The sequence below is a fragment of the Cyanistes caeruleus genome, chromosome 5 (genome assembly GCF_971803275.1).
Source record: "Cyanistes caeruleus chromosome 5, bCyaCae1.hap1.1, whole genome shotgun sequence".
Lineage (NCBI taxonomy): Eukaryota > Metazoa > Chordata > Aves > Passeriformes > Paridae > Cyanistes > Cyanistes caeruleus.
Genome location: NC_141705.1, coordinates 13,402,721 through 13,425,292, shown reverse-complemented (window position 1 = coordinate 13,425,292; position 22,572 = coordinate 13,402,721). Strand labels below are relative to the sequence as shown.

The window sequence follows — 22,572 nt, the reverse complement described above, 5'->3', positions numbered from 1 at the left end:
AATGAAAATGTTACCATCTTGACATGTTATTAGTACCAATTCTGAGTGGGTGATGAAATCAGGTCCCCTGTAATTAAAACATTTCATGCTCTTTTAAGTTTTTTCCTGAAATAAAATGGAATGTAGTAGTTTTCATTTCTCCCAGCAGTGCCTGTGTGCTTCTCCTTACTGATGACAATTGAGGTAAATCACCTACACTGTCTTTTGCCTTTAGCTTATTACTGCTTCTGAGCACTGTCCCGATATATGTCCTGTTCTACTCCTTCTTAAAGAGATTATGAAACCCTCCTTTTCCCTGCTTCTCTTAGTTCTCTTGATAGGGCCATGTTCAGCCTGATTTCCAGCAATTTTAATGAGTCCTTTAGACTTATATTAGTCCTACAATTTCTTTTCTGTAGTGGGAGGAAAGAGCTAAGATTGTATCATGTAAGTTAAGAGAAAAGCAAGCAGAACACACACTCCACAATAGAATAGACATGAAATCTTTAGAAATGGATGGAAAAGTTTCCATTGGCTTCAGTGACTTACACATCAATTAATGCCAAAAAGGCAGATGGGAGCATATTTATTAGTATTTACCTTAAGATTTTAGAAGTTAACATGATAAAAAGTAAAACAGAAATCTTTAATAGAGGAAATAAAGGAAACTTGGTGTCCTATGTAGCAAAAATAAAGGGCTTTCCATTACAGTAGCAAGGTTTGCCATTTACTGTGAAGGATAAGTTCATAGTCTTGTTCATAACTTTTTCAAAATAACACTTTCAAGAAGACTTATTTGAGGTAAATGTGACCAATTTATAAACCATACACTATGAGACACTTTAAAAGGAGTGTAAGCTTATTCCATGGAAGTCTCCATAGGTGGGCAAAATGCTGATAATAGCAGTATACAATGAATACTTTTTTTACCTTTAAGAAATATCCTTGACATTCTGGAAAAAAATCCTACAGAAAATATAAAGTGCTGATCAAGAGTAAGATTTTTATCTGGAAGTATTGTCAAAAATTTTAACACACTATAAATTTTTTCTAACTTATCCTTTATAAAGCAGTACCCACTTTGCTTATGTGATTACTGACTGGCTTTAAAGTCTTAACCTTAGTTTTTTGTTTTTTAAAATAAGATCCAGGTTTATTTGTCTATAAACAGTATTAACCATTTTTGTTTTGCCTTCATTACATAATGTTTTCCACTCAAGTGAAAAATAAAAAGAAAAAAGGAATGAAGAAATAGGGTCTTGAAGCCTTCATGGTAATGCAGGCTTTTAGTGTGACTGATTACCTCAAGCTTTTAATTGTTTGAAAAAACACTTTCTCAAGTTGTTTTCACATCCCATGAGAATTGTTTTAAAATACTTCTCTTACCTAAAAGGGCAAGAGAAAATTTTGGTTAAGAGATACCCCATCCATTATTTCTGGGAGTTATCTGGTTATTTTGGCTCCATTTCAGGTTTGAGGTGTGGGTTACATCCCATACCATGCAGAACATGGTGCTCTAGGCTTTGCTGAAGTGAAAGAATGTAAAATAAAAACTGCCAGTGGAAAAGTAGTTTGGGGGCTTGGCCCTTGAGTAAGGTGATCTGAGAGGGAAGTTTTCCAAGCACTTACTAAGCTTAGGAGGAACATGCCATTCTGGTGGTGGACACAATACTTTGAATGATGAAAAATTAGTATTTCCTACCAAAGCTATTTTTATTTCAAGTGTCACTATGGGAGAGTACTACTGACTCCTGTCTGCATCCATTTGCAGGAATCTCGGTGGCCTTTCTTGTTTGGAGCAATCATTGTTCCATCATTGATACAAGTTGTGATTCTGCCTTTTCTTCCTGAAAGTCCCCGGTACCTCCTCCTTGAAAAGCATGACAGGAGCAAGGCAGAAAAAGGTATGATATGTTACTTTTTTGCAATAAAGAGTGTTTATTGTAGGGATTCAGGCTGGAGATCCCTGTCTGATACCACACTTGAAGCAGAATATTCTCATAGGAGAGGATTTCTTGGCAATAATTTTTCTTATCTTTTTTGTTTGTCTCTGTATGCATAAATATAGCTGTAGCTTTGAAGTTTTTATAAATTAAATTCTCCAGCAAGGTAACTTATATAACATGACACATGGTCATACAGACCTAACCAAATCATCCTGCTGTTGTGTGCCAGCCACTCTGTGCAGGGTTCGTTTGGAAGTGAAAGGTGATTTCAGTCATCGTGACTCCCCCTTATCTTCAGTCTTTGCACTTTGACTAATAAAAACACTGATTCTGCTGCCGCCTTTTTTCCCCAGTAGTCGCTGTGCTTGACCCTGTGTTCTGTAACTCAATAACCTTTGTAGATCTAATAAAACCCCCATACATCTGTTTAACTGAAAAATTGTTGAACCGAAGCTTCCATATTGCTTCAGCTTCACAGATACAGAATATTTTATCCTTACTTCAGGTTCTAGGTATTAAATGATTTTCTTGTGTGATCAGAGTTGCTGCATTCTCCACCCCATTACATTTACTGTGGTCCCAATACAGCTGAGAGAATGTTAAAAATTTGGTTTAGTTTATTATATGAAAAACAGGAGTCTACAAAAAAGGAGCCTGATTATAACACCAAAATATCAAACATAAGTGCTTTACAAATTATTCTTAAAAACTTTGTTTGAATATGACCCTTAACTTTTTCAGTCATGAACTAGTTGCTTGCAAAATTACTTGTAAAGCATGTATCAATGCCTGAAATATAAATGTATTAATCTTTTAACATGAAATTAATGCAATCTCATCCAGTTTCTTCTATTTGGAAACAAAAAATTGGCATTTTTTTGTTCTGAAGAGCCCTCTGAAAAAGAAATAGCACACTAATGAAGAGACTCCCATGTTGTCCCAATTTGGTGTTGAATGAAGAATTCATTAAATTATAAATTGGAGCTTTATATATCATATAAATTTATATATGAATATATATATTCTATATAGAATATATATATTCTATATAGATGTAATACATTATAGATAATAATAAATTATTATATTATATTATATTATATTACATTACATTACATTACATTACATTACATCAAATCACATCATATAATATAATATAATATAATATATAATATATAATATATAATATACAATATACAATATACAATATACAATATACAATATACAATATATAATATATAATATATAATATATAATATATAATATATAATATATAATATATAATATATAATATATAATATATAATATATAATATATAATATATAATATATAATATATAATATATAATAAAAGAGCACAAAAGCAACAAGATTTTGGGGAGAGTTCTTTAGCTTCACAGAATCAGCAGAGTTTTGAGGAGGCAGAGAACAGCTTTTCCAAGCACCACGAAGCGAGGGCTGCCCTGCCAGCTGTGCTCAGAGCACCCAGCAGGGGTGCTGGTCCCAGCTCAGGATGGCTGTTGGGTGGAAAGTTCTGCAGAACCATAGCTGGGCAGGGAGGAAATGCCTTTGGGTGCCAAGTTTAAACTGGCTAGTTCCTGCCTGATAAAACTGTAGATTTCCAGAGCTATGGGTGGCAAAGAGTCTGCATGTGCAATGCTATTTTATAATGTCACATTTGCTATGAGGTGCTACTGAAAATCCTGCTGCAGTACCTGGAGACTTCAGCACTGACAGTGAAACTGGACCTCTCATAGGTAGAGTTTAAAACTTATAAAACATGGAAGTAAAATGACACCACCTGCCTTAAAACCCACACCATTTACTGTTGCCTGTAATGTGCCAGCTGCACTCCAGGGTATTTTCAGCATATATGTTCTGAAAATAATTTGAAATCTAATCCAGAGGCATTGGAGGTAGGTTTTGGAGTAGAACACATCAGGAGAGCAGTAGTCTGGATAAATGAACTTTAGCTGCTGGCTTGCTGATTACAAGAAGATGGCTTTCATGAGCCACCCTAAGGACTATAAATTTATATACTCTGAGAAAAAAGAGACAACTGATATGAAAAGCATTTCAAATAACTGCATATGCATATATGCTTTTGGATTTTATTAATTCTAAAAGAAAGATATGTTGTAGTGTAACTCATTTTGAGAGTAGTCTACAGTGGAATTCAAAAAATAGGAGAGTGAATCAACAATCAAGACAAATCATTTGGATATTCACATTATCAGCAGAAATGGGGGAGGAAAAGTCTAGGTATTAAGGAGACTGGAGGAGTTGTGATTTATTAGAATGCCCTTTTGCTTGTAAGTCATATAATGACAAAGCAGAATTCTTCATTTAATGATGACTACAGTAATGCTTTTAAATTATTTGCCTCTTAGCTTAAATCTGCATATTAATATTGGAAATTTGCAACTCTTTCTACTGACTAAATCCCTTTTCTTCCCCTTAATGGATCAAGGCTATTCATGCAAATATATATTTCACTGTGGATTATACCTTGTCAGAGAAATAAAACTATTATTAGCAAAAGGTCTGCTGTGTTTAAAGCAGATGACTACGTTAGTCTTTATGAAATACTCTAAAGTATGCATGTATATCAAAACTCCTAAAATGGAGCTGAAGCATTAATCTTCCTAATTGTTTTAGAGCAATAATATCCAGTGAGATAATGTAGGTCATTGAGTTTCCACAGAGTTTTGCCCCTGCTTTCATCCCCTCCTTTTCTTCTCTGTCTCAGGAGATAACCAGTCTATAACTACCAAATTAGAAGTGGTGCCTTTTCTGGCAGACATCTTTAAGGGGTAAATAAGAGACTGAGAGAAGGGGAAGGACCAAAACCTGTTGTGTAAATAATGAAAAAATGAAGGAATTGACATAGAGGTTTAGAGTAGAGAGGCATCATGTGCAAGCCTAAACCGCATCTCCGTGAGAGAAGCTATTTTTTGGGGCACAGGGGCAGAGGTGCCTCAGATGAGTGAGGTCTCCTGAGCCCCATTAGCAGGGTTTTTCCTGGTGCCCTGCTTTCCCCTCTCCAGCAGAGCAGGCTGTGCACGCTGTGGATGGCTGAGCCGACCTCTGGCCGGTCGGACATACGGACACCACATCTGACTTGCTGCTGTCTGCTGCCAAAAGCAGCACTGACAGAGAGCTTGGCTCTTCTTCCTGGAGCTCACCAGCCTGTGTCCTACTCCCTGAGACACAAAGGAACTGAACTACCTCTCATATTCCTGTCTCACTGCTGAATGTGGGAGAAGTGATCCATATGTTTTGGGGAGAGAACAATCAACTGGAACAACAGCATAATCTGTAAATCTGCTTTGCCCAAGAAACTAAGTCTGGTAATGAAGCAAGGGCAGAACCATCCCAGCTCCTCTCCCAGATCCCATAACTAATATTCTTCTCATTTGATAGGAATAGAAGGGAAGAAATTGCCTAACTGGTGTGATCCTTCTTCAAGATAGCAGAGGAGAAATGGGTATTTTAGTGGTTGAAGAGAAGGACTTTGGAAGGAGATTGTGGAAATGAAGGGATAGAAACAGGTAGAAAAAGAAAAACCTGCTGCTCTAATTACATCAGTTTACCATCCAAGTTCTAGGACAGTAAGTGAGGGATTTCACATTAGCTGTCTATTTGCTGCATGCCAAGTGCACCCCTGATCTGTGAGTATCACAATGATGTAACATAAATAAAATCAGCAGCAGTGATAAAATGGAACATTTTTTTATGACTAAAAACATTGGTTATAAACACTTGCAGTTGGAGAGTTGAGGTGTCTTTTTTGAAGTGCCCTTTTACAGGGGGGGACCTTTCATTTTCTATGCAGCTAGAGTAGTAACTCATGTAAATCAATAATGGAATTCAGCTGGTATCCCAGCTTGCCAGAGAACAAATATATTGTTATGTCTTAAGGGTCAAACATCTTGGATAAAATGTCACAGCAACATCTGTTGGTGACATACAAAGTATGTTCATCTAGTATGTTCAGTCATACATTAAATGTCCCATGGTTATAAAAGAAGCATTACAATAGGTATAATGAGCAGCTTAGATTTAAATTTTTAGAAAGATGGATTAGGTTTGATACCTTTTCATGTGACAAAAGAGCGAAGCCACTCTTGATTTAAAAAAGCAGGTAGTCAATTTTTTACAAAGCCCTTCAGGAGGCCCACATGGACTGGAGAGATGTTAAACCCAAAGTTCCAACAGGAACAAGTTACTGAAAATCCAGTGATTAAAATAAGTTGTTATGACTGACAACAAGCACGTGTATGATTCAGTTTTGTTTCTCTGTGCATTTTTGTATATCTGTAAGGATTATAAACTATTCTGGAAAGGAAGAGACAGCCATGACTACTACACTTGCTGGCTTACAGTAAAGGTTTCATCTCAGATGTTTGCCTGCGAAAGCTGGAGTGATTGTGGTGTGTCTGATTTGTTTTTAAGCCTTTCTTAAACCTCTTGTCTTTTAGAAAGGATATAAGGTCATTGACCATTAATACAACACTGTTTACCAATTCTTGTGTTATTTTCGGGTGGTGTGTATATGTTTTGTTTTACCTGTATATTTTGGCTAGTCTCAGGTGAACCTGAACAGGCCTATTGGTGTGTGTAAAACCACACATACAAACAGGTAAAGATGTAATTCTTAACTAGATAATAACTCAAAAAAACCCCTGTGTGTTCTTTACTTAGAAGAAGAGGGAGGTGACTTGTGGGAAAAGCCTAATGCCATTTGCCTGCACTTATATTTTCTGATACTTTTTCTTAAATTTTGCAAAGCTGCATGCTAGTAGATGATCAATATTTTTCTAGATCTAAGTAGCATTGTTATATCTCTTCTAGGAAGATACATCTGAATTATTCTTTGGGATAGTCAGTACTCTAATAAAATTAGTTTATATGAAAATAACTTAGTTCTTTTTATAAATTATTTCTGTGTTGACATCGAGTAATTACAGGGAAATTTCTATTGTCTTCAACAGTGGACAAAGAAGATGCTGTTTAAGCAGAACTTAGACAAAGATGTGTGAAACAGTGTAACACTGGATTTAATATAACTAATCATCAGGAAAGTAAATGTGTCCATGGGAAACAGATAACAATAATACTTCCACAGCTTATTTTAATTTTTCATCTGTTTCTTTTCAAAGGATAAGCCCAAAAAAACTTTGTCCACTTCTCTCTTTTTCTGTATCCTCTTGCCTGGTGCTGGCTTTATACTGTAAACCATTCAGACATTTAATATTTTAAAATTTCTTCTTAAAGTTCACGTTTTAATTGTTAACATGTTATTGTTGATAACAATACTTTCTTTGCACAGTCCTGGAAGTACTATAGTGGAAAAATATTTAGTAATTCCCCATGTAGCTGGGATGTTGAGTGTCCATCTTCAGTTAATCTAAAGACCTGATTGGTTTTAGACATGGTACCAACTGACTTTTTTTTCAGGTCTTTGAACCTCTTTCAGGTGTTTCACCTTCACTTAGGTGAGATGAATAAAAACGGGTGGTGTAAATGGAAGGGTTTCTTGACTTTCCCATTGAGTGGAACCATCCAGTTCTTTTGCTGTTTATGAAGGCAGTATTACAACTTTTGAAAGCTGAGCTTCTATAACCTTCTGATCCAAGGGAATTAAACAGGAATCTGGAAAGTTTTAAAAGTTTCTAGACTTGCAACTCCTTAGATGGTTTTAAGTGTTACATGAAAATAAGGCTTCCCTACAGAGAGAAGCAGCCACTCACCGAGGGAAATGAGTCATTGCAGCAAGGAGAGGGATGACTGCTGTGCTTCTCAGTGCCAGTAATGCCAGGGTTTAGAATGTAAAACTAATAAATTGAGCATTGCACATTGAAAGACTTTTGAGTTTTCCTATGTCCCTGCTAATGCAGAATTTATTTCCACACTATTTATACGTAAAATTGTGATTCTTATGGTACTGAAAAACTGGTGTAATGGAAGAAAATTAAAGACATTGAGTAGCAGGAAAATGTTTTTCCAAGAAGGTTGGGTGATGTCTATTCAAAACTATGCATGTAGGGCATAGTAATTTCTTAGTATTTCTGGACTTGTTGATAATTTTAAGTATCCACCAAAGTTTCCTAGTGGCATTTACACCTCTTTTCTTATTGCCATGAAGGAAAGAAATTGGCTGTTTATGTTTTTTCTACCTTGTACTTGACAGTTTTGGTAATTGTAGTTTTTTGGTTCCTGGTCCCTCTAGAAATACAGCAAGCTCCCTTGTGCAGGAAAGACAGATTGCTGTCTTTTTACTTGACTGCACCTATATTTTTGACTTGTGTGCCCCAAAGTAATGATGAGGATTCTAAGGACAGGAAAAATAAAGGAAATTGTGCACTGACCTAATTTACACTGATAAAGCAGATGTAATGGAAGACTTTGGTGATATATGCTCATGGAAAATTATGGTGATATATGTCATTTACATTTACATTTCTTATCACTGTCTTTGAATACATCACATTCATTAAAATGAGTCATTATCGTGTTATTTATTTAAAAAATGTGCAACAACAAAGGACAAAACTGAGCAGCTTAAAGTTTTAGTTCCAAGGTCTCTCTTTGTTAATTCATTTCTGACTCTACAACCTGTATAAAAAGATAAATCTTGTGCTTTTACATAGAGATTTAAAACTTCTGACCTCTCCTCTCACAAGAGAGAAACTGGTTATCAGAATATATGAATGTTATGAATTGACTCAATACACAGAGGTAGTTCATCCTTTAAAAAAATTATCCTTCTTGTTAACCAGAATCATTAAAATGCATTAGAAGTGCTAAGTGCCTCAGAAGAACGTGGCCCAGAGCTCAAGTTAGTTTTCTGCACCTCCAGACTGGGAGCCAGGCAGAATATGCAGCCTTGTACAGTCACCAAAGCATCAGAGAGGGATGCTCTGGGGAGGCCAACAGTTCATTTGTGTGACCTATTTCTCACAACAATGAAATGCCACCAATTGGCCTTTTCACCTATTGGGTAAAGATAAAAATTTGTAACCTCAAAATCTAAATAGAGTCTGGATATATTACCCATGACTAGTCAATATCTCTTATTTTCTTGACCATCAAAGTGCTTTTTATGATCCGAAGGTGTGTAAACATGGTGAAATATGTGGTCATTTGTTTATAGACAGTGTTATGTAAAGCTGTGGATAAGAAAAATTGACTTGGCCTTTAGGTGAAGTAAATGAACTTATTCATTTAATAAAAATAACAATTTAAAGTGGCCTGCTGTGTAAAGGATTGTTTTGAGTGTTAGCATCCTACTGGGTCGCAAAGCCTTGTTGCAGGGGTGTGTGTAATGTCACTGTTTCTCTGCAGTCACTCTGACATGATGAGCATTTTAAACATCTCTTAAAATGCCAACCCCTGGGGTATGTTCATTAGATTGAGACAAAAGTATCACCTGCATAGACAGAATCCGTCAAACAAGGTTGGTGGAGACACATCAAGTCTGGTTGGAGGTATTTCTATCTTGGAGGAGGTGTCAGGTGGAAAGGCTGTTTTATTCACAGTGGAAGGATATTTCAGTGAGCTATCAGTGTGCAATACTAAATAGTGTCTTTCTGGGGAGATGAGGTTTGTTGGCTGGTTGCTTGCTTACTTGCTTACATTGGCCATGTAAATTTGTTCCCATGACTCCAGAATTGACAAATATTAAGTCTTTAACTGCTCTGGATGATTATTTATAATATTAACCTGACAAAGTGAATTCTTGTCTATATGCTAGTAAAAACAAGAGGTAATATGAAGTAATAGTAGCTATTCCTTTCCAGTATCTGCATTTTCTTGGTTTACCAGACTTATATGAATTTTTACATCTTACTTCTTTCCTAACCAATCTGTCTCCAGCAATGAAGCCAGCTATACTGTTAGGCTGCAAAAGTAGCCAAGTCAAATAATGTTCAGAGATGCTTTGGTAATAAATATTTTTGAGGGTTTTCACTCTTCACTGGACATTAGGCTATATTATAGATAAAATAACAAAAAAGAGGTCTTGTAGGGAGACAAATAATCTATGGTTTTGTTTCCATTTTTGACCCCAATAGCAGGGGTGAACCAGATCACATCCAGAGCAGAATGATATTGTTGGCAGAAGAATAATTAAGTTGTAGCACATGTATGCCTCCTGTTTATGCCAAACATTTCCATTTTAAAGCAGCAACACAGTTATAAATGCGCACAGTGCCAAGTGTCTGGCCTAAAGTACACATCCTCTCTTTGCAGCATTTCAGAGATTCCTTGGGAAAGATGACGTGTCTCACGAAATAGAAGAAGTTTTGGCAGAGTCTCGAGTGCAAAGGAACACCAAGCTGGTGTCCATTGTGCAGCTGCTGAGAACCCGCGCGGTGCGATGGCAGATCGTCACCGTGGTCGTCACCATGGGCTGCTACCAGCTCTGTGGGCTAAACGCTGTAAGTGTCCTTCCTCAGGCCATGGCATCCCCTGGGGACCTCCTTTTCTTTACAGCAAGGCTTGGGTTACACCATTCACCAACCTCTATGGGCTCTCTCTTTTGGCTGTTTTGTATTACTAATGACTCTGTGAGAGCAGTGTGTGGGAAGATCCACAGATCTGTATTGTTTGGGGGGTTTTAAAACAAAAAAAATCTTTGAGGAAAGTCATGTTGCGTTAATTTTGAGGGAATACATGAAAAGGTAGAAGGGATCAGCAAAGAAAGAGCATGCAGTTTTTACTCAGATTCTCTGTTTCTGGATATGTCCCATGCTTATTCATTTTTTTCAGTAGACATTTTGGCTTGGATTCATTCAGTTCAGTACTTACAAGAAATCATTAGTGATATATAAGTGATTTTAAAAGGTCGCACTGCACATTTGATTTTTTTTGTTGCTTCAATATTCCTGTTTTGGAAAGTGAAGTGAAAGAGGGAAAAGACATAAAACTGTGGATCCTTCTGACAATTACTGTGTCTGAGGTTAATGGATATGAGAAGTCTCCTTTCCCATCTATCTGAGCCTATATGAGAAGGTCACAGAACCATGTAGGCTGGAAGATCCCTTCACCTGGGTCAAGCCCTTGCTTAGGGCAGGAATGACTTCAGGGCTGTCTCAGGCTCCTGAGGCCCTTGTGGAGTTGAGTTTTAAATATATTCAAAGGTGAAGAGTCCATAACCCTCCTGAGCAACCTCTGCCAGGTGTTTACCACTTACATTGAAAAGTGTTTTCTTTATATCCAGCCAGAACTCTCCATGCTGCAGCTTGTACCATCTGGCTTAGATGCTTTATTCTGCACAAAACAAATATTCTCTTAAAGCACCTCAAAGCAAAAGGGGTTTTGTCATAGGTCAAAGGCATTACTTGCTTATAGATAGGATAAGCAATATTCTTGCTGCTGCAAGGAACCCACCCTCCTTGTGCTCTGCAGCAGACTCCAGCTAGATTTTCCCCCCAGGACTAATAATTCCATGTGCTTTTGTATCTATGAACAGTAGCTCAGGTTTATCTCAGATATCTCTATAGCTTTAAGACTCCAAATAAATGTAATTTGTTCAAGACCATTTAAAAGATTAATGCAATTTGAACTCTGATATCTAAAAGCTTTTTAAGAAATACTACGAAGGAATTAGAAGAGTTTTTTCATCCTGTGGGGTAAACTATAATAATATTTATATAGGTAGTATTTTCCTCAAATGGTAGGATTTCAGTGCTAATGGCAGGTTATTTTATGCCTCATTGTGGATACGTTTTTGAGAAAAAAAACACCAGAATTATCTTGTCATCCAGTCTTTTTAAGATTTATCAACACATAAGGGAAGAAATGTCACTTATAGTAATAAACAGACTGTTCAAATAATGGAGCGCATTGCCTAAAAAAAAAGGTCACAGCTAAATTTTCAGGGGAAATGGAAGAGTTTTGTGACTTTGAGGATACTTAATAGATGATAGAAAAGCCAGTATCATGGCTTAAGTGAGAGTGTGGTTGGACAGTCAGACATGTCCAGCCCAAAATGGATGCCAGAGTTCCTTTAAAATGCCATTAGATAGCCACTTTCTGAAAATATGCCTTAGAGAAATAGTCTTTGTCAGGGAACCTGTGTATTGAGTTTGCTATTTCAAGGCTTCCTTTTCTAGTATTACTTTGTTTGTCCTCTCAATCAATGTCACCAAACATGAAAAAAACTTATTCACACAAAAACTGTGTTTTGAAATGGATTATTTAAACAGTTGTTAGTTAACAGTAAAACCAATAAAATTAAAAGAGAGGTCAAGAGAAATAGCTGGACAATTGATTAAGACACCAGGCTTTGGAAACTTGTCTCTTTTGCTTGTCTTTCCTGGCTGATGCTGCTCGAGTCACCCGAAGCTCCAAGATGAGAGGACACGTCTGGGTGTGACAGATACTGGTGAACCTGGGTCTTAGTTTGCCTGAATACATCTGAACCAACATTCTGGGTGTGAGCCAGCATCAGCCAGGTTTTGCTGGCAGGGAAGGCTCCTTCTAACTCATTTGCTTTGTCTGTGGTGCCCTGTTAGTCAGTCTGGTCTTTTCCACAACTACCATCTGGACAGGGCATATGGGAAAGTTTGGATTCCTTCAGGCGAGAATCTCAGGACGTTCTCCAGGGAAATTGCCAACTGGCAGATTGCTGCAATCATCCTGCTGGTACCTGAGAACACTTGCTTCTTTTTAAGGATTTTTCTTCAAAAAATTTTGTTTTGCTTTAAACAGTACATTTGTTTATTTCCACATGGAACAGAAATCATGGTGAAGCTCCAATCATGTTAATGTTTTCAATTATAACAAAATACCAGACAGCCTGACCTAAACTAACATAAATAATTTCCTATTAGTGTCTTTTACTCTGTTAACGTTTATCTGATGCATATTAGCCATAATAAACTTATTTATCCTCCACCATTTTATCTCAGTTGTAAAGAAGTCACAAAACTACGGTGAAGCTTTCACTGGTGAAGGTTATACTTTTTCATATCAAGGAATACACTGCATGACATATTGCTCTAAGGGAGTCATTCCCAAAGTATGATCTCTAGACTTCTGTAAAGCCTGTTCTTCAGGCTGTATTTCGGTGCAATTTATTCTGGGATGGATCTGAGGATGTTCTCAATATGCAAATGATCTGTCATGGTGTGCGCTTCACCGCTGGGGTGGAGAACACCAGGCAGTGTAGGAAGGGTGAGTGTGGTGTGCCTGTGCCTCTGCTGTTGCCCAATTAGTTTCTGAGCATTCTGCACCATTTTCCACAGCTCTTTCATTCAAAAATGCTTAGCCTAATCATTAGCTAGCTTTCTTAGCTGATGAAATCATTAGCTAACAAAAACCATGTTAGGAAAATTACTTAAGTGAAATTAGAAAAGTGACCATTAGCCTAGTAGGTATGCCTAGCAAAATTGCCAAAGTTTTTTCTCTCCTTAATGGTACACAGGCTGAAAAACATTAAATTTTTGTCTTTAAAACTGTACACTTTGTTAATTTTTATCCTAATTTCTTTTGTACTGCTACAGAGAGTAATAAGTCTGTGAATCTTATCCTGGTTTTGCTCTGCCAGTTTTTAATCTAATTACTTCTAATTACTATCAGTGGTCAGTCATGCTCTTCTGTGAAACCAGTTGCAAAACATCTTATGTTCTTGTTGCATTCTGGCAAATAATTCACAAGTTAACTACTTTAGTGGCTCTTTGGTCTCTTCTTCTCTTTTAAATTGTGCATACCTGCAACATCTGTCAATTTTAGAAGATCTAGGTGCTATATAAAACTGATATCAAGGATGAAATGCCTAAATTACGTTTTCTAACTTTACTGCACTAAATCAATCTTGTAACTTGTAGTATGAAGAAAAAAATTATTACAGTTTTTGTGCTACTTTGTTCTGCTTATAAACTGTGTATAGGAAGTGAATACATTGTCAGAGTACTGGGTTCCCCCAAAATTTTGAGTGAGCATAAACATTTCAGAGAGAACTGGTGCTTGGTTTTGATTGTCTGTGCTCTGTGTCAGCAGGGCTGGGCACAATTACCTCCAGCATGTGCTACACAAAGGCAGATTACTTCATGTAGAGAAGTTTGTTGCTATCATTTCTTGTCACTGCATTTGTCCTGGTGAAAGCTGGTGTGCCAGCAGTAGGCATAAGTAAGGTGATAAAGGTGACTTTTTACTCCTTGGTGTGTTACTTTGCTTGGGGTTTATGTAATATGAGTTGGATTTTCTTCTTTGACCTAGGGCAAGCAGCTTTGCTGAAGGTCTAACTGGAAATTTAGAAATTTAGAAAAACTTTATTTTTCTTTTTTTTTTCTTTTTCTTTTTTCAAAACTGCAGAGTTAGTTTCTTGACAAACAGGTGTAGCAAGTGCATTGCATACTGGCAGGTACCAGGGTTTTCCTCATGCAATCATAACACATCCATCCATCAGACAAGCCTTGTATTTACCTGTGTTTTCCCTGTTAGGGCTTGTACCATTGAGAGTGGATGGGAAAAGATATCACTGCTACTTTAATGTTTAGTGCCATCTTTATCTAGGGCTTTGAGTTTTGCTGCCACAAATTGTTGTGACAAATTGTTGTTGTCAAAATATGTTGTCACAGATAAATTATCTATGGTTTAGAACTTTATTTTCTTTTGATAATCAATTATTTCAACCATTTGTCATTTCATTCTACTAAATCATTTATCTATTTGTCTCCTCTTCTTGCATGCTTTTGGCAGCCAAAATCTTTGGCTAGTTCTTTCCTGTCACCTTGAGTCAAACATAAATATATGGTTTTTTGAACATAGTTGGGACTCTGATGATTACCAAACTTGGTATTTCAGAATGTTGCCATTATATACTCTCTGCCTGGATATTGTCACTGCTGGATATGGTTTTACTGACTAAACATGGTTCACTTCCTCTAAGTCATACAACCTGTATTTCTCTCCATTAGTGACACCTACTTCAAGCCTATGATTAATTTCATCCTAAAAACAGCATTTTGCTATTAAAAGTATCTTTTCTTTTTGTGGATAATGATGAGAGACTGGGGGGATGGCTTGACTGTCCACACTCCAGTAAGGTTAAAGCAGAAATAACACCTCACACCTTCTGTCCAAAAGCGAGCAGCTTCTTTGGTGCCTCACAACATCTTTCCTGTTCTCTCCTCTGTTGCTACATGCTATTGAGGTATTCCATAAAGCTGCACAAACCTGCTTGGTAAGCCACACAAAACCTATTTGTACCCTGTTGTTCAAGTTTAAAGTGAGTTTCTTTGATTTACTCCTAAAGTGAATTAAATTAAATTGAGTTGAAGTTGTTTGTAATTCTGCCTGGGTCTGCAGGTGGAACTACAGCAGTGTTGTGCCTAATCCACCTGGAATTTGCACTTTCCCTACATCTGTTGTCCTGTTTGGCCCGCAGTGATTTGGGAGTGCTCAGAGTTTTAACAAGTCTCACCTTGAGCAGATTAAATGGTTGAACTGAATATCAATATATTGTAGTTCAACCTATAATGATTAATAACTCATTTTATTCCCTCTGATACAGATCTGGTACTACACAAACAACATCTTTAGTGAATCTGGGATCAATCACGAGACAATCCCTTATGTTACACTAAGTACTGGTGCTGTTGAGACTCTGGCTGCTGTATTTTCTGTAAGTATGGTTATAAAAATCCATTAGCATGCTTGATGTTTATATATTATTAGATTTCATTTTCTTATACAGCTTAAAATATAGAAAGAATAGTATGTTCATTAAGTGTAATGGTTGATAATTCAATTCAAAATATTATTTCTAATTTTAATCCTAAAATAAACTTTTTTTCTTGGAATATTTTTTTAAGGTGCTCTTTAATTTTAGATCCATAAAAGGAACAGAAAAAGTTGGTATGTCCTGCAGAGCTTTGTATGCCTGAAGAGAAAGAGGGCAGAAAGAGCAAGGGCCGAAGTATACTAAGTGGTAACTCATAAATTATTTCACCAGGTTGAACCACCTTACCTGGTAGCAGTTTATTCACATCTCACAGTCTTCCCGTGTGCCTGCTGGGCAGCAGCAGTGCAGCTGGGAGAAGGCTCAGGCACAGCTCAGCTACAGGAGCTGTGTGCCTGGCAGAAACAGCCACCCAGGCAGGTGGAACAGCAAAGGCAGCCTGCCAGAACAAGGGTCCCCCACGTGGTGTTCAATTCTGCTGCCTTACTCAGGACAAACAGGCATCCTTTCCTTATACATCAGCTCCAGAGCAGGTCCTTTGCTCTGAATGTAGAGGAAGATGTTAGTAGAAAAACTCATCCATGCACATTTTTCTCTTTCCTAATTCAAAATGGAAAACTTGACTAGGGAAAAAAATACACAAAATGAGCAAACTAAAATTCTGAGTTTTTGTAGGTGATAACACAATTAATTGCTAAAGGAAATACATTTATGATTGAACTGCAATACATAAGAAGCAATGAGACAAGTCTTTGGAATGGAAAGCTGCAAACAAGCAAGTAGTCTTTCTTTGTTTGAATTTTTTCTTCATATATTTTATACCAACACCATTAGAACAATACTGAGCACAGCAGCAAGCATTTTTAAATGTCACAAGAATGCTTTTGACAAGAGTCCTTTTCAGTGGCAGAGTAACTGATTGTGACCTACAAAATATTAAACTAAATCCAGCTATCAGGTATGTTTTTTTAGCCTAGGACATAAGGACTCTATAGGGTCACAAATTTCTTCTGTTGCTTGTGAATTTCCACAAATCTGGTTTGGGTTAAATTAATTTTTTTAAAAAATTAAACAGACTGGTTTTATGATTCATTTTAATAGATAGAAATAAAGAAATATGAAAGTGTCTACCTCTTATAATTTCTTTTTTTCTGATACTGCACACGTGCTTCTTAGATTAAGATATATGGAAAAATAATAATGATACTTCTACCACTGATTTAAGTAAAAAATACCCTCTTTTATTTAAAAACAGATGATAATTACATGGAGATGATTCCATGATATTAAAGCCATTCTATAAATAGGGTCTGTTATCTTTTCAATTCTTTCTGTGCTGTCAGTTTGTGGGGCTTATTCAGAGCACACTCTTCATACATAATGAGGTGGATGGGTGAGATTTGGCTCCTGGTATGTGCAGTAACTTTTTGTACTCAAGAGGAGATTTTTTTAATATTTCTTCTGTTAATGCTACCTGCTGTGCCTCTGGAAATGCTGATGTACCAGTATCTCAGTTCTCTTCCAGTTTCTCTGTTCAAGACACACTGCTTTTAGTCTTAATTTTGTTTCCTAAATCTTCATAAATGTTTCATTGTTGTTGTTTAAAGGAACAACAACATGAATTTAGTTTTTCAGTTAAAGTTTTTGCAGCTTATTTATTCGAGTAATTTCCCATCAAGTTTTCATGCCTAGCACTAAGGACAGAAGATTCCTTCCACTCCCAACCTCTCCCAGTGTCTCCTTTTGATATTTTTTAAAAAATCTTTCACAGCCTTAGATGTTAAGCCAGGTGCATGTCTTTTGTACTACTCAGGAAAAACAGAAGAAAACAAGAAGAGAACTTAATTTTCCTGGTATTTTTTAATATGTTGTGTTTGCTAGCAGAAATCAGATTTTACTCACAATAAACTCCAGGATTTCAATAGAGGTAATCAGTTATATAGGTATAGTTTCTGTCCTCTTAAATAAAATGGCAATTGGAAATGTCCACTAGAAGTCATGTACTATCTGATAATTATGAATAAATTAGGTTTCATGTGACTGAGCCTCAGGAGTATTGATGACCTCTGTTGATGAGACCCTCATGAATGCCAAAGAAAAACAGTAAAACAGAGATGTTTCATGGAGAAGCAAAGTAATATTTAGGAGATAAAATACTGAAACTGTGAAAATTTTTGACAGTCTCCCTTTAATGCATCTCTTGGGAGCAGCAGCACAATAGTAATAATGTTGATGTGGTCCATGAGGAAATACAATTAATATTCCATCATTTTCATTGCTCTGCATTGCCTCACATCACTTGTAGCATGCTTTGCCTACAGCTCCATAGATCTTCCTCTCCAGCAAAAGCCATATCAACAAGACATTGAAAGATGAAACACGCATCATAATTTTCCTTTCATTCTCATAATTTGGCTGCAACTTCCTCTTACACCAACACTTCCTAATTTACTCCATGAAATACGTGTGTTTTAGCATTGCACACCTGTTGCCCTGGCTTCTCTCTGGGGAGACAATAAAAACTTTCTGTAAATTTTTTTTTTTTTTGTTAATGGGAGAGAATTCCACGCATTGTACTTAACACAGATTTGATTCAGAGGACTGAATAGACAATTACTTTTTAATGGGGTTCCCATTAATTACAGTTTCTTTCTGAAGTTTTGTATCTTTTGGAATGAAATGCTGAATAGACTTACTACTCACAGACATGTTGCAGAAGTAAGTTACCTAACCTGATGCAATTCTTTGAAGCTGGATAGAATATACCTAAATAATTCCTGTGTTTATTAGAAATCTGTTCTATAACTTCTAGGTAAGGGCATACCACAAACTTAGCTATTCTTCAGTAAGATTGATTACTGCTGCTATTTTCAAATTTTCAGTCATTCAGGTTAATTTTAGTTGTTGTCTTACTCTTTGTGGGCAAAGAGAATGATTTTCCAGTGCCTTTCTTTAGCACAGCAGCAGGGTGCAGAGAAAGGGAGACAGAAGTAAATGTCTGAAAAGATTCCTTCCCTCCTCCATGAAGCCAGCATAGAATAAAAGGGAATGTTATTCAAATTAAGCATCCCACATCCAGTTTTGCCATCTGTGGCACTACATTTGGTTTTCTTAAAATGTTCACAGAAAGTCTAGATGTGGCTATATTGAAAAGACTGTGCCCTAAGTATTTCCCATAGGATGATGCATGAAGGTGTTACTAAAAGCCTGTGACAGAGACAAGCTGTGTGAAGCCTGGAATGAGTTAAAATACATTGCAGTACTAGACCATAAAAGAATGTAGGAAATCCTTTGCAGTAACACACAGAAGTCAGGGGAGCCAGCCTTCTTTAGTGAGATGATTTTAATCTGCTTTAGGATGTCATAAGAAAGAGTTCTTAAGACTCATTCTTTGTTCCTTTTACTGTCAATAAATATCAATACAAAAGGAAATATTCCCTGCTCAGGGCACGGCACATCTTAAATAAAGGGTATTCTAGACATTTCCATATGTGTTCTTGTCTCCAACACATTTTCTTCATGGTTTCTACAGGAAGATGCAAGATGTTTTCGCTGAAACTCTCGGTCCACTATGGTCAGAAGAGAAAGAAATATGTTCCAGTAACAGCCAGTCTTAGCAAGTGAAAAAAATGGGGTGACAAATACTAGAATCTCGAGGGTTCCTACAAAATTATGTCAGAATCTGATTTTTAGTAAAAGTTTTAATGCAGTCCTATGTGACATTGTTCACACCAAGTCAGAATAAGCATTCACATACCCATAATTCCCAGTAGGATGTAAGCAGAGAGGGCAAGAATGGGGCAAACATGGCATTTCCCCTTCTTTCTCCCCTCACCCTGACAAGCTCCTTGTTGCTCAAGGATTATCAGAATTTGAAGGTAGTATCTTGGTCAGTAGCAGGCAGGAGAGACAGCAGCAGAAAAGAAATTGGGCAAGCAGCATCTCAGATCGTGGGATTTGTCAAAGGCCAGAGGCATTTGGGTGTATTTTCTCTGCAGGGTGGACTGCAGAGAGAGTGTGTTAATGCACGCTGCCTTAGCCCACAAATGATCTACAGGTTTGCTTTTAGGTAAAGACATTATTCCTTTTTAATTGTTTTAATACACATTGACTTTTGAATAGATGAGGACAGCACGTGTTGAAGTGACCATGTGGTGTCTTCCAGAAGAAAAAGTCTCATCATGAAGTTCTGCCTTACAACACCTCTCCTAAGACCCAGGGTGTGCATGGTTAAAGGCTGCATTTGTGTAGTACAAATTCTTTTGTAGGATATATTCAGAAATTGAAAGTTTTAAAGATGTATCTCCTGCTGCTGAGGATTAAAAGCATTGGGTTTGAGTCAATCTTTTATCAATCTATTCAGGACGATCTGTATTGGGCCATTCAAATGCCATCATTAGAAAATAAAATATCAACCACAAAGTTGTCACAGATCAAGACTGAGATCTAGTCTGGCTTTTATAGCACAAATGTGATAGCTTAATGCTTTTAACAACTAAATCATCACTAGAAGGAGCTTTGCCTCAGAAATATCTACAGTTTACTGAAGGGACAGAATAGGAATAAGGAAATGAATGTTCTTGTGCTGCCCTAAGGGCTGTTGCCAAGCACTGCTGAGGCAAGAGTGGCTGGCTATGTCCTTGCATGGGCTAAGTCTTGGCTATGCTGGTCTTGGCAGGTGTCAAATATGGAGAGCACCTTTAGTGAATAGAAAATTTCACTGCTAGGTGAAGCTGATTAAGGGTGCCTTACTGCAAAATACTTCAGACTGAGCTTAGAAATGTAGCAGTAAATTCCATGCCTTACTGAGAGTAATCTTTAGGCAGGTACCTGCAGAAGTTGTATATGATCTTATCCTGCCATGGCTTTAGTACAGATACAGGCAAATTGATGTGAGAGCCTTGCAGACAGAGATTAATTTAAGGCTTGTGCTTTTGTGGTCAAAGTTGATGCTAGGCCTCTAAATTCCAATTTAGGTACTTAAATACAATAGCCCCATTTTTTGTTTTAAAATGAATAATTAATACATTAGACTAATGGATATACATCAAAATATGAATCAAAACCCCCAATTTATAATTCTTATTGTGCTGTTCCTCACCTTTGCCAGATACTACAGATTGTTTCATAACAATATATAAATGATATAAATTAGGTTATCCATTTTAATCCTGATATTTAAAATGGAAATAAAAAAGTGTTAGCTTGCCATGTAAAGTCTGAATCTAGTCACAGAGTCTTACTCAGACCTTTATCCAAAATACATGAGAAAGAAAGTGTGGGTATTCTTGACATTAACTTATAGAGCAAACTTCTTCACAGGGCTGAGACATCGAGGAAACCTGATAGGGTTTGCTTAGTATAATTTAGGGCCAGGATATAAGTAGGGAATAGTATGCAGTGACATCCTGTTTGGACTGCAGGACTTGCTTGCACATTCATTTTATCCATGGAAGCTTGTCTGATCTATTTCAATGCACTCTGCTTTCATTATGTCAGCCCTGGTATCTGCAGCTGACTCAAGTGAAAATGTTAACATTTGCTTCTTTAACTTTATTCACAAGTGTTTCCTGACAGACAGAAGTAAGTTGTGTGAACTGTTAATGTAGTTTGTATATCAGTTGCCTTTTTATCACAAAACGTTTGTGTTGAGAGAATTTTGGTTGCAATATTTTTTACACATTTTCAGTAATTTCAGCTGTGTTAACCATCATGACTGGGTATAGGTTTCTACAAATGCATGTTTATGATCACACAGAAACAAGTATCAGCCTACACAGCCTGGCACATGACTCAGGTGTTATCACAAAAAATAATTGTTCTTCTATTGCCTGTACTTGAGCATGTACTGGATTTCTTGTTATTTCATTTATTCTACTGTACAGTATATTTTGACCTGCTATGGATCTTCAATAGGTAACAGTTACCAGTGTGTAGCAGTGCAGCATTCAGAACTATAAATACTTGGAAACTGGTGAATCATCTTCCCCTTCTTATGAGTCATAAGCATCTCAGTGGGTTTTGCAAGTGAACAAGTTATGAATTTGTATAATCATAACTAAAAAATTTAAGTTGTTGTCTGTTTACAACTTCAAAACAAGCATTGATTTCACCAGGGAAACCTGCTGTTATGGAAGACCGAATCCAAACTCTCCTTCCTTACTGGAATTTGTTTTGCTCTGAGTTTCACAAGTGAAAACTATATATCACATTTTTTCCCATGTTTTGTATGGGAGGCATATGTGAACTTTTTCCCTCTAAGAGAAGCATCACCCCTGCATAACCTTGTTTTAATACAAAGGCCCCCAGCTGTGTAACACCAAGATTGCTTGATCATGACCATCAATCCAGCACTGAAAAAATAAGATAAATTGCACAGTATGTCAAATTACATGTGCAGCATTTATTGCTGAACATATAATCCACTCTAAATTACATGTGAAACATCTGTTGCAGAAGTCTCTTGCAGAAGTTGCAGAAGATTGGTCTTACAGACCTATCAAATAATTTTTTAGCCCTCAAAGCCATTGAAGCTGTCTCTTGGTCCAGTGTCTATGTGGTCATATGTGTTTGCAAGATGGACTCATTTATCACAATGGGAAATAGCTGCCATCTTGTAGAGGTTTTGACAGTGAAACAGCTGCAGTTATGGAACATTTGGACCTCATAAGATCTTCCTAATATCAGTGCAAGTCTTTTTAAAATTCCATAATTCTATTATAGAAGGTATGGAAACTGTCCAAATTAGTGTATTTCACCATTTAAAGAAATAAAGAATGCAAAATCTTACCACAGCACTTCTTTCAGTGATCTGCAGCATCACAGAGCATATCTCTGGTGGCAAAGTTCAGCTCAGGGTGCAACAACAACATGTGTTTAGGGCAGACAAGCCTGTCCTAAAATCTACTGGTGAACCCCAGACTGAGGGAGAAGCATTTGCCTCTCAAGGCATTTCATC

At 36.9% G+C, this 22,572-nt stretch overlaps 1 protein-coding gene across 4 annotated transcripts in view; it reads left to right on the top strand.

The window, feature by feature from the left end:
- Window positions 1-22,572, top strand: part of SLC2A9 (solute carrier family 2 member 9) — a 103,612-nt gene that overhangs the window by 46,161 nt on the left and 34,879 nt on the right. For all 4 annotated transcript variants that reach the window (XM_086889104.1, XM_086889103.1, XM_086889105.1 and 1 more), the window contains 3 exons: window positions 1,751-1,883; window positions 10,178-10,365; window positions 15,447-15,557. In XM_086889104.1, the coding sequence (XP_086745230.1) occupies window positions 1,751-1,883; window positions 10,178-10,365; window positions 15,447-15,557 (432 nt within the window). The remainder of the gene's footprint in view (window positions 1-1,750; window positions 1,884-10,177; window positions 10,366-15,446; window positions 15,558-22,572) is intronic.